Consider the following 16,650-nt stretch of genomic DNA (forward strand, 5'->3'; position numbering starts at 1 on the left):
TGATAATCTGTGTAGACGTGATACACTTTGATATTAGTATAACATTGTATTGGTGAAGCAGAAAAACAATTACACAACATGCTATTCCATCCATCCATCCATCTTCTTCCGCTTTATCCGGAGTCAGGTCGCGGGGGCAGCAGCTCAAGCAAAGCCGCCCAGACCTCCCGATCCACACACACCTCCCCCAGCTCCTCCGGGGGAACACCAAGGCGTTCCCAAGCCAGCCGACAGATGTAGTCCCTCCAGCGTGTCCTGGGTCTTCCCCGGGGCCTCCTCCCAATGGGACGTGCCCGGAACACCTCTCCAGCGAGGCGTCCAGGGGGCATCCGGAAAAGATGCCCAAGCCACCTCAACTGATTCCTTTCGTTACGACATGCTACTCAAAAGACAAAAACGTTGCCCTTAGGCAGCTGTTCCCAAACTAGGTAACAAGAACAGGATGAATGCTATTAATCATAAACAAAAAGAATCAGAGCACATTGTTGCTCATCATCAGGCTTTTATGAATTTTGTGGGGTGTGGACTTCAGCACTGAAAAATATTCTCCATCAAGCCCATTCAAACTTCCTTCAACAGATGTTACGGTACTATGTCTCACTGGGCTTCAACAGCTTGTGAATGGGGTACGTTTGCTGGGTGTAGCTATCCCCTCGCACGTGTCACAGAGCTTCACACGCATTGCGCTTGAATTTTGAACAGTTCAAATTTGGCGAGGTGACAAAGATCCTTGCGACATATTTACAGGGCTGTCGCAGGTGTCGTAGTCTCCCCAACTTATAACATGAGAATCGCAAGACCTTTGTGAGGGGATGTTTTATTCTCAAGCAAATCATGTACAGAGAGGTGGTCATTCCTGGCTGTGTGTGGAAGAAGTAGTCATCCAGACAAGCCCCTCAGCCCGTGCACTGAGAGGAGCGCATACTGCTCATTCCCGAAAACTGAGGAGGACGTCTGTATCAACTCCTTCAATGCTGGAGAGTGGATTTACCAATGAGAAGAAGTGGCGGGGGGGAGGGGGTCCACTCTGCTGCACGCATCTGCCATCAGTGAGTGTGTTGCCACTATGCAAACCATTTATTATTATTATTGTTGTTGTCATTTTATTGTTTATAGTGCTTTTTTCCCCCATGCCTACAGTCTGGGATATTTCCACAGTCTCTTCTCACATAACATATTACAGCAGTATCATAGCAGCACACAGCCATCCTGAGCAGTTTGTTCATAAACATGCGATTTCAGTGAGATACCAACCGGAAATTTGTCGCTCATTTACGTGTTCTATCGCAAATTCCTGTCTCCAACTAATGTCTAAAAGTCAGAGCCCAGTGTGATCAGCTTTGCTGGATGAAAACCTGCCATGTACAAAATCTTTTGTCTATTTTTTTTTTTTAAATTCCCATAAACTGGGTTAGATTGCAATGTGGACTGTTTGTTGGTCACTTCTGAGATTTCCAGTAGATGAGCTTTAACCTCCTTTGCTCATTGACAAGCTGCATTATCATGCTGAAATATGATTTCATCACCAAACCAATTCTCTATTGCCTGAATGTGAGAAGTGTCAGAGTACTGACTGCAGAGGTAATAACTGCCACCACCCCACCGACATGCAACCTCACATCAGAAATGAGAAATTTGTTTATATCATCTAATAAATGAGAGCACCAGACAAAAGTTCCATTTTTGTCTGTCTGGTCAACACAGATTTATGATTCATCGCTGAATGTCACTTATGCATTCATCTACACTCCATATTTGCTTTTCTTTAACCTAATGCAACTGTTTTCTTCTAGGGGTGGAACAATCCATTGCAAATGACGATAATTGTATCATGGAGCTTGTAACAAATTGTAGTTATATTTTTTGTTTTTACATAAGCACTGTGATACCATTAAAAGTCACCTACTCCATGAAAGAAATAATCACTTGAAGAAACAATGATTTACAAAAACAACAAAAATTAAACAGCCTCTGAGTGGTGAGTCCATTTTTTCCTGAGGATTACAGTTCCCACTTAGCCAAGATGTATCACATTCAAAAACCTAAAGTGCAAGTCTCACTCCAGTCAATGTCATCATTTAGAAACTGATATACCAAGTTAGAAATGATTTCTTACAAGTCATTAACTTGTGTCAGTACCGATATAGCTGATAAAAGTAAATGTACCCAGTGTGTGTCAGAAAAATACACGACAGATTAATAGGCACTTTTATCCATAATCATTACGCAACCTTGGGGACCGACTTTTAGCTAGCTCAAGGTCACTCCGTTGCCTCTATCCGCACTTAATTTCATGCCTGAACTTGCGACAGCACATCAATCTAGGTTGTTTTTTGTATTCACAAAAATACAATGATAGTCTCTGAGGGAGTGGTCCCTCACACGATTAAACTGAAACCGACTTTTCTGACAGGCAAACATTTGAGCATTTTTCAGCAGCAGATAAAAAAAAAAAAAAAAAAAAAAATCAAGCTACAACCCTAATTCCAATGAAGTTGGGACGTGGGGTAAAATGTCAATCAAGACAGAATACAGTGATTTGAAAATCTTCATCCTATATTCAATTGAATACACCACAAAGACAAGATATTTAATGTTCTGATAGACTTTGTTGTTTTTGTGCAAATATTTGCTCATTTTGAAATGGATGCCTGCAACACATTTAAAAAAAAGTTGGGACGGGGCAACAAAAGACTGGGAAAGTTGATGAATGCTCAAAAAACACCTAATTGGAAACAGGTGAGTGTCATGATTGGGTATAAAAGGAGCATCCCCAAAGGTCTCAGCCATTCACAAGCAAAGATGGTGTGAGGATCACCACTTTGTGAATAACTGCATGAAAAATAGTCCAACAGTTTAAGAACAATGTTTCTCAATGTTCAATTGCATGGAATTTAGGGATTCCATCATCTACAGTCCATAATATAATTAGAAGATTCAGAGAATCTGGAGAACTTCCTACATGTAAGCGGCAAGGCCGAAAACCAACACTGAATGCCCGTGACCAACGATTCCTCAGGCAGCACTGCATTAAAAACTGGCATTGTGTAAAGGATCTTACTACGTGGGCTCACAAACACTTCAGAAAACCATTGTCAGTTAACACAGTTCGTTGCTACATCTTAAATATGATCAATTTATCTTTATTAGTTGGCTATGTACCACAGGCTTTTAAGATAGCAGTAATTAAACCATTACTTAAAAAGTCATCACTTGACCCAGCTATCTTAGCTAATTATAGGCCAATCTCCAACCTTCCTTTTCTCTCAAAAATTCTTGAAAGGGTAGTTGTAAAACGGCTAACTGATCTGCAGAGGAATGGTCTATTTGAAGAGTTTCAGTCAGGTTTTAGAATTCATCATAGTACAGAAACAGCATTAGTGAAGGTTACAAATGATCTTTATGGCCTCAGACAGTGGACGCATCTCTGTGCTCATCCTGTTAGACCTCAGTGCAGCTTTTGATACTGTTGACCATAAAATTTTATTACAGAAATTAGAGCATGCCATAGGTATTAAAGGCACTGCGCTGCAGTGGTTTGAATCATATTTATCTAATAGATTACAATTTGTTCATGTAAATGGGGAGTCTTCTTCACGGACTAAGGTTAATTATGGAGTTCCACAAGGTTCTGTGCTAGGACCGATTTTATTCACTTTATACATGCTTCCTTTAGGCAGTATTATTAGAAAGCATTGCTTAAATTTTCATTGTTACGCAGATGATACCCAGCTTTATCTATCCATGAAGCCAGAGGACACACACCAATTAGTTAAACTGCAGGAATGTCTTTCAGACGTAAAGACATGGATGACCTCCAATTTCCTGCATTTAAATTCACATAAAACTGAAGTTATTGTACTTGGCCCCACAAATCTTACAAACATAGTGTCTAACCAGATCCTTACTCTGGATGGCATTACCCTGACATCCAGTAATACTGTGAGAAATCTTGGAGTCATTTTTGATCAGGATATGTCCTTCAATGCGCATATTAAGCAAATATGTAGGAATGCTTTTTTGCGTTTGCGCAATATCTCTAAAATTAGAAAGGTCTTGTCTCAGAGTGATGCTGAAAAGCTAATTCATGCATTTATTTCTTCTAGGCTGGACTATTGTAATTCATTATTATCAGGTTGTCCTAAAAGTTCCCTGAAAAGCCTTCAGTTAATTCAAAATGCTGCAGCTAGAGTACTGACAGGGACTAGAAGGAAAGAGCATATTTCACCCATATTGGCTTCTCTTCATTGGCTCCCTGTTAATTCCAGAATAGAATTTAAAATTCTTCTTCTTATAAGGTTTTGAATAATCAGGTCCCATCTTATCTTAACCTCATAGTACCATATCATCCCAATAGAGTGCTTCGCTCTCAGACTGCAGGCTTACTTGTAGTTCCTAGGTTTTGTAAAAGTAGAATGGGAGGCAGAGCCTTCAGCTTTCAGGCTCCTCTCCTCTGGAACCAGCTCCCAATTCGGATTAGGGAGACAGACACCCTCTCTACTTTTAAGATTAAGCTTAAAACTTTCCTTTTTGCTAAAGCTTATAGTTAGGGCTGGATCAGGTGACCCTGAACCATCCCTTAGTTATGCTGCTATAGACTTAGACTGCTGGGGGGTCCCATGATGCACTGAGTGTTTCTTTTTATTCACCTCTTTTTGCTCTGTATGCACCACTCTGCATTTAATCATTAGTGACTGATCTCTGCTCTCTTCCACAGCATGTCTTTTTCCTGATTCTCTCCCCTCAGCCCCAACTAGTCCCAGCAGAAGACTGCCCCTCCCTGAGCCTGGTTCTGCTGAAGGTTTCTTCCTGTTAAAAGGGAGTTTTTCCTTCCCACTGTCGCCAAGTGCTTGCTCATAGGGGGTCGTTTTGACCGTTGGGGTTTTTCTGTAATTACTGTATGACTTTTGCCTTACAATACTATAAAGCGCCTTGGGGTGACTGTTGTGATTTGGCGCTATATAAATAAAATTGATTTGATCTACAAGTGCAACTTAAAACGCTACCATGCAAAGTGAAAGCCATACATCAACAACATCCAGAAACACCGCCGCCTTCTCTGGGCCTGAGCTCATTTGAAATGGACAGGCACAAATTGGAAAAGTGTGATGTGGTCTGATGAGTCCACATTTCAATTGTTTTTGGAAATCATGGATGTTGTGTCCTCTGGACAAAAGAGTTAAAAGACAAATCCAGACTGTTACCAGCGCAAAGTTCAAAAGCCAGCATCTGTGATGGTATGGGGTTGTGTTAGTGCTCATGGCATGGGCAACTTACACATCTGTGATGGCACCATCAATGCTTAAAGGTCCATCCAGGTTTTGGAGCAACACATGCTGCCATCCAAGCAACGTCTCTTTCAGGGACGTCCCTGCTTATTTCAGCAAAACAATGCCGAGACACATTCTGCACACGTTACAACAGCAGGGCTTCATAGTAAAAGAGTGCGGGTACTAGAATGGCCTGCCTGCAGTACAGACCTGTCGCCCATTGAAAATGTGTGGCGCATTATGAAGCGCAAAATATGACAACGGAGATGCTGGACTGTTGATCAACTGAAGTCGTACATCAAGCAAGAATGGGAAAGAATTCCACCTACAAAGCTTCATCAATTAGTGTCCTCAGTTCCCAAATGCTTACTGAGTGTTAGAAGGAAAGGTGATGGAACACAGTGGTAAACATACCACTGTCCCAGCTTTTTTGAAACATGTTGCAGGCATCCATTTCAAAATGAGCAAATATTTGCACAAAAACAATAAAGTTTATTAGTTTGAACATGAAATATCTTGTTTTTGTGGTGTATTCAATTGAATATAGGTTGAAGAGGATTTGCAAATCACTGTATTGTTTTTATTTACACTTTACACAACGTCCCAACTTCACTGGAATTAGGGTTGTAATTTCCATGTTCATGCCTTAATTACTCAGGGCATATCACACCAAAAATAAGGCACAATTCATCAATATTTTCATAATTATTCATTTATTTAGAATAGTCAGCTCATTTGACATTTCCTTTAGTAGATATATGCACTTTGAGTGAAGACTGCAGACATGTGACAACCACAAATAAAAAAGCACCAAAAATGGTTCAAGAAATCAATTTTAGGCCTCTGAATGGACAACACTCATGAGGTTGTAAGACTTTTGGCGTTACAGTCTGAATTAAGGAGGGGGATTTCTTAGTCTGTATATACCAGATACAACCAACGCTTCTCATGAGTTTTGACAGTTTTCTCAGGCCCCTAATGAGGAACAGAATAGTCTTGGAAGAAGAGGAAGACAGGAGAAATCATTTAAATGCCATTTCCCTTCTTTTCTTGTGGAATGACTCACGCCTCCTCCACACACACACACACACACCTCACGGTGCGGAACTGGCCTGTTCTCCCACTCAGATATGCATGTGTGCAGATAGATCTTATGCGTATCTCCATTTCTACATTGTTGCACAATGTGTCCAGGCTGAAGACTGTATATGGTCGTGATGAGTTTCCAGCACCCAGCACTGGAAAATCCCTGAGTTTCCACATTCTCACTGAATGCTGCTTTGGCAAAGTTTTGTACAATACATAGTGACCCAAAACAAGACGGCAACAGTAAGACCTGAGCCATTGTTTTTGATTTTTTTTTTTTGTTTGTTTTTTTTTGTTTTTTTTTTTTAAATACCCCACACACAAATCCAACTGAAAAAAAAGTACTTCACAGCCACAGTACCAAATAAGACAAAGTAAATTATTCTGAGCCATGAGGGGTGTCACAGTAGACATAAGTCATGATTTGTTTCACACATCATGGTTCGGTACGAGTTTGGTTTTTGAAAATTCTTCTGATCTTCATTGAAAATACATCTTTATTCACATGGACGAATGAGTTTTAAAATAATAAAGTCACTCCCCAATTCGAATTAGGTAATTTCTGTCTTCATGTCTAATAATATGTGTCAATGGATGAGACATTTCATGCCATTTAATGTTATCCATTGGCCATAATGTTTAAAGGGTTAAAAACCTATTAATATTGGATGGACATAGCATTTGCTCCCATGTAAAAATAAATAAAAAAAAACCTTGTATACTTTAATCAGAGCAGCGGAGAGCTGCCATCAGACACTAACACTGTGCGACAAAATGTAAACGTAAACTCGTTTTTCACTCAATGTTTATTAATTGTACTACATCTCTTGTCATTCGTGTTGGATCAGTTTACTGTGCAGCACACTGTGATCTGTTTTTTTTTTTTTTTTGGTTTGTTTTATGTTGTGCGACGTGTTGAGTCAGTTCATCTTCAATTTTCTGTCCATTTTAGGTTCAACAGATTTTAGGCCAAATGGCGGCATCTCAAAACCTCACTCTGTACAGATCTGAAATCACTATATGCAGTGTCACTATCTGGCAGCCGTCTCATCCATGAAACTTTACACTAATTCATATAATAAGTTGGCGGTGTTGCAGCAAACTGATCTCATATGAAGACGGTGATTCAACACAAATGCTGATGGGTACGCTTTCACTTTTAGGTTGATACTTTGGAAGTAGGTCAATTAACCAATTCCATACTTTCAAAGTTTATGGGTGGAATAATGCTGTCGCTTGCTTTAAATGGCTGGTTCACAGTTCTCTCCGATCACCTCACACACAGATAGCAGGCTGACGCCGCCTCCTGCACAGAGTACGAGACAAGAGGAATACAGTCTATGAACTCGTTATGTTAGCGACTGCATGGAAACAAATAAGCACGTTTATAAACACGCTCTGCAGAATCATACCGTGTATTCTGTGTACAGTTCTGTGCATCAAACAGTCACGTGTGTACTACACGGTTCAATTCAGATACATGTGTTGTGACACACCTAATATACGAGGTCTGTTAGAAAACTATCCAACCTTTTTATTTTTTGCAAAAACTATATGGATTTGAATCATGTGCACTTGCATCAGCCAAGCTTGAACCTTCGTGCGCATGCGTGAGTTTTTTCCACGCCTGTCGGTTGCGTCATTCGCCTGTGAGCACGCTTTGAGTGAGCAGTGGTCCACCCCCCCTCATTGGATTTTCATTGCGAGGAAAATGTCTGAATGATTTGGAGCTTTGCTGCATCAAATTTTTCCAAAAACTGTGAGACAGCCAGGTGGAAACCATTCGGAAGATTCAGACAGCTTTCAGGGACGATTCTATGGGGATCACACAAATTAAGGAGTGTTACAACCGGTTTAAAGATGGCGCACAATGGCTGAGGGCGCGCCGCACTCCGAGCAGCGATTGACAGGCTGAAACGACCAGATCATTTCCAAACTGAACGCTGTGTTGATCTGGGACGTCGTCTGACTACCAGAGAAATGGCAGAAGATGTGGACATACCACTTTTTCACCACATTCCACTGTTACAGGAGTTTTTGTCATGGAAAGAGAAGCAGAGGAATTTGCCACAGAGCCACTAATGGCGCGGGACAAAAGCACCTCCATGTTGGTCTCACAGGACATGTTGTAACATGCCCAGCTCTTGCACCATTCGAAAGATTCAGACGGCTTTCGGTGGCTTTTCAGTCGTGTGACTATCCGAGAAATTGTGGACGAGCTGGACATGCCACAACATGCCCTGTGAGGCTTCATCACGGCATTGCTTTTTGTCCCGCGCCATTAGCGGCTCCGTCCCGATGCGCAAATTCCTCCGCACGTGGCAAATAAAGTGAAATTTTTTTTGTCCCCACTGTGCATCAACAAAGCTGCAAGCACAGCATCATTTTCACTGGTTTGTGTGTGTGTGTGTGTGTGTGTGTGTGTGTGTGTGTGTGTGTGTGTGTGTGTGTGTGTGTGTGTGTGTGTGTGTGTGTGTGTGTGTGTGTGTGTGTGTGTGTGTGTGTGTGTGTGTGTGTGTGTGTGAGAGTGAGAGAGAGAGACAGACAAACAGCTAGACAGATTTCCTTCAAACCTGTTGGGAACATTCATTTGATAGATATCTGGAGACTTCATGATAAAGTCAAACACAGTCAAAAACACCATGACAGACATAAGGATATCTAATTGTTTTACATGTATCTGCACCACCACTAAATCACATGCTGCCTGCTCCTCCACCATGCTCCAGTGAAAACAGTGCACCTGCGCAGAATCATCCAAACTATTTTTATAACTCAGCAGTCTGCAGTTAAACTAGTTTAATGTTTGTCTTTTTAAAACAAACACTCATTGCTAATAAAATGCAACCCTCACCTTGCTGCAGGCTCCACCTTTGGAAAGGCTGGAGTTCATTCATCCTTTAACCAGCCAGCAACCATTTCACTTGCAACTGCTTCCTCTATACTACAGCACTGTGTATCCAGGACTGTCCAGTTTAAAAGGGACATTAAGTGCCACTGATTGGTTGATGCCATATTTGGACTACAAAATGCTCAAGAATAAAGAGGAAGGTAGACCCAACCCTTTTGCATGCAGCACTGGCCTTGTGTCAGTATTTCCCCACTGTGTAACTAGCAAGATGTGCTAGGACATGTCTCAATAGGCTTGTGCCCTCTGCTGTTAAAGCAGGGCCCTAAACCTTACTCATGTGTAGTCAAGTCATTTAGCACTTTATGAATAAATTGAATAGTACAACTTCAAGAATTAGATAATTGTTGGTTCATTCAAGGGAATGTAAATTATTATAGCCCATAACTACATTTTTATTGAAATATATGCAAAAATCTGCCCCAAGTCTGATCTTGTAAAGTTGAAAATCCCTGATTTTTTTTTCAGAAAGGAGCTGTGACGTTACTGCGGCACCTTTATAGGTGATCAATCAGAGGGGAGTATAAGCTTGTCTTTGCTGTTTCAGTTTTGATATGTAACTAAATCTATCCCAATACAGAAAATTTAACTCATCTGTGATAGCAAACTGGATAGATGCTATGCTCCTGCTGACAGTGAGTGCTTTTCATTTAATCACTGGACGTTATAAGATTATAACATTTGTTCGCCATAGATGGCATGGTAATAAATTAAACAGTCAGTTTTTACTTTTACTACAAACAGAATGTAAGATTAAAAAAAAATAAAAGACTGCTGCATATTTAGGTTGTAAATCAAAGCACACAATGACAGTCACAGCAAGCTTTTTAATCATAATCTGAACCCCATCAGGATACCACACAGACCCTCCTCCTGATCCACATTACATTAACTCCACAGAACCTCATGTGCATGCCAGTCCCTTGTGACTTGCTGCTATAGCAACCCATGTTAATTTTTCAACCAGATTCTCTGCTTCAATACTCTCTTTAATTTTATGTGAATTCATTACTGCAACAAAACCCAACACAGTTGGGCACATGTGCATGCACACACGCACACACACTCTCACTCTTTTCAGGATATCTGTAATTTAAAAATAAATGAATAAATAAATGCTCAGACTAAAATTTAACACCAAATATTCAATTGTAGAAAACACGCCACTTACAGTTCATGTTGAAACAAAGGTTTTTGTGTGTGCACTAGGCACTAAGGGCCTCACGTTCAAAGACTTGCGTGGATTTCCGACTGTAACATGGCATACGCTAAAACCCAGAAAACAGCATTAAGCACAAAAATATCCAGATGTATCAAAGTGTGCGTACGCATGGATCCAAGCACGTTCAGTCTGTACATCCCACTGAACGTGGAATTGAGCGCACAGAGATGTAGCAAGCTCTTCCCTTTCCACTGCCCTATTTAAATATGCAAATTCATGTAAATAGGTCCTTGGAGCTGGGAATCCATCTCTGTCAGATCAGTCAACATGAACACAGAAAAGAAATTATACTGTGTGAGCTACAGATGACTGAACATGGCGTGGAGATGCAGGGATAGTTTATTTGGTACTCTGTCAAACAAAATAAACATGAAACTGAAAAAATGTTTGTGGGAGCATGATTGAGGCCGTAAATGCTGTGATCTCAGAGCAGCACACACACACTGAAGTTAAAAAAGTGAGGTGCACCGCGGCTGATAGTGTGCGACGTTCACAACTTTACACACGCATTTATCGGCGAATAAGATTGACTGGCACACTCCTGACCAATCTGCCAGCTCCCGCTGGAATGCCCCCGTTACCAGGAAGCCCAGCATGGTCAACACGTGTGGGCACAGACAACCCCGCAACAAAGTTCCTCCTCTAAATTTTCCTGCATGGATACCACTCACATCCGGGGCACAATGCACAACTTTATGTGGCATCATTGGGCTGTTATTTAAGACAATTCACAAGTCGGGGGTCTCATTTATAATACACCAAAAATGGAGGATTTTTTTTTTTTTTTTTTAACTAAATCATCTGTATGCACACCTGCAAGCAAGGACCTCTTTAGAAGTCACACTCTACTTGGAATTGCGCACCTGTTGACCAGCCTCATATTCTGCCCTCTCCACATCAACATTCAAACATAAATGGTTCATACAAAATACCTCATTAATATATAAGCCTACAAATTAAACACAATGAATGTTTACTTATGGAAACTGAAAGGAAGAGGAGGCGGAGACTAGAAAAAACAGTTTTGTTTGGTGGTTACAGCAGTGGTGTGGGGAGGGAAAGAGAGAAAAATAAATACAAGTTCTCTCAGAGCACAATATCTCCTGCTGGCAAATGCTGCTTGCTACATTTTGGTAAAATTTCAAAGGTATGTGACAATTGATTTCAGAATGCAAACACCAACTGATTTGCTTCACAACTTGTGCAAATGATCATGATAATAGTCATGTATGCCACAAATGTATTTACTTTTCAACAGCTGGGGTGTGAGACAGCAATAATGAAATATTGATAATGCAGTTTAAGATATTAAAATAAATCTTGTGTCCATGTTGAATACAGTTAGCGTACTGTACAATAGTAGCGTAATAAACATGCATACTGTGTGCGAGTGACAAGGAGCAGCTGACTGCGTGGTTCCAATGACCGTCTTTGGTCAAAACACATTTGCCACCTAGTGGTCGTGACGATTCTTGCACCAGCTGCACTGCCTTAAATGGATTTCACCAAAATAAAAAATAAAAATTGATGCGGGCCGATTTCAGCGTGTTTTTTTTTTAATAAATGGGCCCTAATTTGGCTTGTATATCTATTACAACTGAAAAGTCTTTGTAGAATAATTAGAATAATTTTGGCTATCACAAATAAAACTTGAAGTAGATGTACGTTTGATGTGTGTTATTCAGTGAAATTAAACATTCGAGTTATGACAGTATCATTGTACATGTAATGATGCCACTCACATTTTTCCAACAATCCAACTTGTATCACAGTTTCTGCACAGATATAAAAATTTTGCTGTCAGATTTGTTTCTATAGATTACAATCTTTGCACAGGAAGTGACGTGTCGTTCACATCTTGTGTTTTGCGTACCCAACTGTTACGAGACCCCGGGAATGTGCGCCGATGCATGGGTGGCATTCATGCAGTCCAATAGAGCATTTGCTGAATCTGGTGTGGCAAACGTATGAAACCTTTTTATGAATAAGAGAAATTTAAGATTAAAATACAAAAATGCCCTTACATCAGGCCCAGTGTCATGAGTTTATTTCAACTGGTAAATACTGAGCCTTATGTTCTATGTTGGTACAATTTAAGACCTTTGAAACATTTTAATGCTATGCATGGTGTTCTTTCAAAATTAACAAATTTAATGTTCAAAAATATTAAGGACATTTGGAAAATGAGTGTTTCATTGTTAAGAGAGGAGTTTTCCTTTGATCCTTAACACTTGTGCATTATGACACTACAAAAAGGTCAGTTTTCTAAGTACTTAAAAAAAAAAAAAGAAACATTTTATCCATGAACCTCATTAACATTCTTGCCTTATGATACCACAATGACCTTTAATGGCCACAAAAACAGGCAGGTCTTTCTTTCTTGACTCTGGATGCAGTACTCCAGAGTCCATACTGGGAAATAAACACATGATGTATGAATCAGACTCCTAAGATTTCAACAATGTTGTCATTTTCTGTTTGCAATAAAGCTACACGTTTAAGTCCCCAAATCAGTGCATACAGGCTACATGGAGGTAATGCAGCAGCGGGTTTGAGGGGAACTGGAATTGTAACCGGTAAGAGATGGTAATAATATATATATATAAAAAAAAAAAAACTTTCACTCGCACAGTAGGCGATATGAAAAGGCAGCGTGCCTTTCAAAGCTTCCCATTTCACACCTGCACCAAATGCATTTGTAAAGCATGTTCTGACAAGCTACACTGACACAAAAGAAAGCTACATAAAGCCTTTAAAAAATTCCAATTATCCCAAACACAGAAACCTGATTCCATGACACCTGCCTGAAGACTGAAGCCGAGTCAGGTTTGAAACATCCATCTGAGATATACATATAATAAATAAACAAACAAATAAATAAAAAACAACTAGAGGCAGTGTGGTAGTTCATCCACAACTGAAAAAGGAAACTATAAACCTCCTGTACAACACAAAATAACAAACATCTACAAAAGTGGAACCACAAAAACAAAAATCAAAAACACTCCACAGAGCAATTATTACTTCTCGGCTTTTATGAGGGTCATCCTGAGTACAAAAATACAAACGACATGCTAGAGCTGTTAAATTATTATTTGTAGTGCCGGACACTGAGGGGGCTTTCACAGCAGCAATCAGGACCCAGATCAACTACATGACCCCAAAATGCAGTAGTGTGAACACTGAGTTCTGTGCTCAAGCACAGATTGATGAACGGTGCACAGTTCCACTTGACAAGGAAGTCGCGACTGTCTCGACAGTTCACGAATACACTTTACACTTAGCGTGAAAACAAACTGTCCCAAAATATAGAAGTTAACTGTGATTTAAGCAGTGACATTATTACTGTGCAACAGTCTCATTCAAATATGGCAACAAGAGACTCTCTCTGATCTGCAGAAGAAATTAAATGGTAGTAGAAGTTTGGGTGGCTGCACAGCCAATCTGCTTGATGTACAGCTGATCCTGTCACATCTAAGAAGTAAAGCAGAAAAGATCCTGATTAGTACTTGGCTTGAGAAGACCAAGGCCTCATGGTGTTTCTCCACATAGAACTGGAGTTGCCATTTGTGCCAAATCCAAATGCAGATCTGTCCTCTATCTGCTGTGGTGACCCAGAGAGCAGCCAAAAGACAAAAACAACAACAACAACAAAAGGAATCAGATTTCTGACGTCCGCCCATATGGATCCAGATCACCTCCAAAATTTAATGGAGTCTTCCATGGTTTAATATGTATCCGTGGTGAAATTTTTTTCAAAATCTGTGCGGTAGTTTGACATAAACCTGCTAACAGACAGACAGATAAATGAACGCAGGTGACTTTATTATGTCCTTGGCGGATGTAATTACTAGACGTTTGGTGGCTGAAAACATACAATCACAACTGGATGCTACACATAAAAATCCTAATTTTTGGGAACAATTTTACAGTATTTTTTTTTATGTGTTTGGGCTCACAACAAGTGTCTCATAATGCATAATAACGTATGAGGACTCAAGTGTACACAGATATGGAACAACATTACAATGCGAAAGCTGGTCATGGGGGGGCTGAGTTGTTTGAAAAGAGAAGCTTGGCCTTTCTAAAAGATACCATAGGAACATCAGTGGACAGGAGGGCAGATGGACATTATCAAATGTTGAACTTTAGTGTCCCCAAAGTCTGTGAGAGTACATACCTGGAGCGATTAAAGGCTGGGCAGTAACGGCTGTGACACTGCGACTCATGTTTATAGCTCGGACTTCAGTGACCGCTGCACTGTCCCCTTTTTTGCCTCCTTCAACCGAGCTGTCGGAGGAGCTGGCCTTCCCTCCTGCAGAGGCCTGGCTCCCCTGGCTGGGACTCTTAACCAGCGAGGCAGGCTGGATAGGAACAGGACTCTGCTTCAGACTGAGAGCCTGCAAGGTCTGAGTCTGAGACAGCGACGTGGTCACCCCCTGCTGGCCGCGGATGGCCAAGTTCTGGACCTGATTCTTGGGGAAACATTGACACAAAAGCATGAAGTCAGTAACAACTCTTACTTGACTGGTGTATCATCACACACGTGATGATCTCACAAAGGTACTGTAGGTCCTGAAATTTGATCTGCAGCGGCTATATACACTATGCACCTGGGAGGAGGCCTGTGTAGAACTATCTGACTGAACCGCCGTCACCGTGGCTGTGGGGGTGAAGATTAGCTGTGGGGACAGAGGAACGGCTCGGCCCAGACTCCGCGCCACTTGAACAAGGTTACTCTGCTGGGCCTGGAAACAGTCACACAATGATAAAAAATAAATGAGAAAAATGGATTCTTTCATGAAATGCACTCAAACAAACAAAAACAAACCGCTTTTTCAATCCATGACAAAATTATTACAGTAGATTTTTTTCTCTTTACCTGTCTCTATGTACAGTCTTTCAGTAAAATTACAAGGGAATGGATCTACAACCTCACATTCAGCTTGCAATATAAGGAAAGAGAAGCAAGTCTCATATACGCCTAGAAGCCTGTTGGTGTTCATCTCTGGATTCTGCAGAGTGAAGCAGATCCCCCCCACCCCCGCCAACGCCAGCATCTATGTACAGCTGCGTGGGCTGGGACAATGCAGATCAAGTGTCTTGTCCAAAGACACAGACAGGTACCATGACCAGAAATCAAACGTTTCCCTCCTGGCTCTGTTTATTCATCACCACTCCAAAAGGTTACAAATACATTTCTTAAAGACCATGAGCCTTATGTACAAAGGCTGCGTACGCACAAAAATGTGGCGTACATCCGTCTCCACTCTTACGTTCAGATGTATCAAACATGAAAGGACCATGGAAATGTGTGGCGTAGGGCTGAAACGATTGATCGAGTAATTTGAATAATTCGATTACAAAAAATGAGGCTTTGTTTAAAGCTGTAGTACATATGCCAGGGTTGTAGGTGGCACTGTAACGCTCCCACAAAAAACAGGGAAGAAGACCATAAAGCATGCCCATAATTAATGTAGCAAGCGACACTACAAGTTTACAAAGCCACACACTGAGTAAAATAAAGCCTTTTAAGGGGTCCATGCTGATCATCTGAAATGGACCTATTATGCATTTAAAGTGAAGCAGTGTGTTTGTATATTTAAAAAAAAAAAAAAAAGACGTGCACTTTAAATGAATGTTTATTCAAAAAAAAAAAAAAGCCTATAAAGTATTCACATTTTGTAAGAGTTTTTATCAACAGGCTGTACTGTTAATTTATCAGTGCAGCTGTTGTGTAAATGCTGAACTCAACAACCAGCTTTATTATTTTCCAAGTATCTACAGCAAATAAGGAGTTTGGCTTCGGTTTGAACTGCACTCTGTATGGCCATGGGCGTAATTTGGTGGGGGATGGGGGACATGTCCCCCCCCACCATTTCAACCAGGAGGGACAGAATATGGTATGTCCCCCCCCCCCACCTTCTGACATATGTGTGTACTTGAAACATGCTATGCCAGTCTTATGTGCAAAACATGTCAGAATAGTATCTTTGTTTCTGCAAGTTTGTATTTTTAGCAGCATTGACTTGTTTACAACACCTGTTTCTTGTTTGTTATATTCGGAATTTTCTGGGACTGCATTTGCCCAGATTTGAAACCAAAAATAGTTGCCTCTAGAGACTAGTGTCTACACATAAGTACAACCCCTGGCAATAATTATG

At 40.7% G+C, this 16,650-nt stretch overlaps 1 protein-coding gene across 2 annotated transcripts in view; it reads right to left on the reverse strand.

The window, feature by feature from the left end:
* The window catches only part of phc2b (polyhomeotic homolog 2b (Drosophila)), an 83,217-nt gene that overhangs the window by 39,885 nt on the left and 26,682 nt on the right, over positions 1-16,650 (reverse strand). For both annotated transcript variants that reach the window (XR_004559415.1, XM_034165757.1), the window contains exons 6-7: positions 15,100-15,234; positions 14,667-14,961 (exon numbers count right to left, since the gene is read on the reverse strand). Coding sequence is in view for 1 of the 2 variants with exons in the window: in XM_034165757.1 (XP_034021648.1) it covers positions 14,667-14,961; positions 15,100-15,234 (430 nt within the window). In the remaining variant the exon portion in view is untranslated. The remainder of the gene's footprint in view (positions 1-14,666; positions 14,962-15,099; positions 15,235-16,650) is intronic.

Source organism: Thalassophryne amazonica, chromosome 3 (assembly GCF_902500255.1).
Source record: "Thalassophryne amazonica chromosome 3, fThaAma1.1, whole genome shotgun sequence".
NCBI lineage: Eukaryota > Metazoa > Chordata > Actinopteri > Batrachoidiformes > Batrachoididae > Thalassophryne > Thalassophryne amazonica.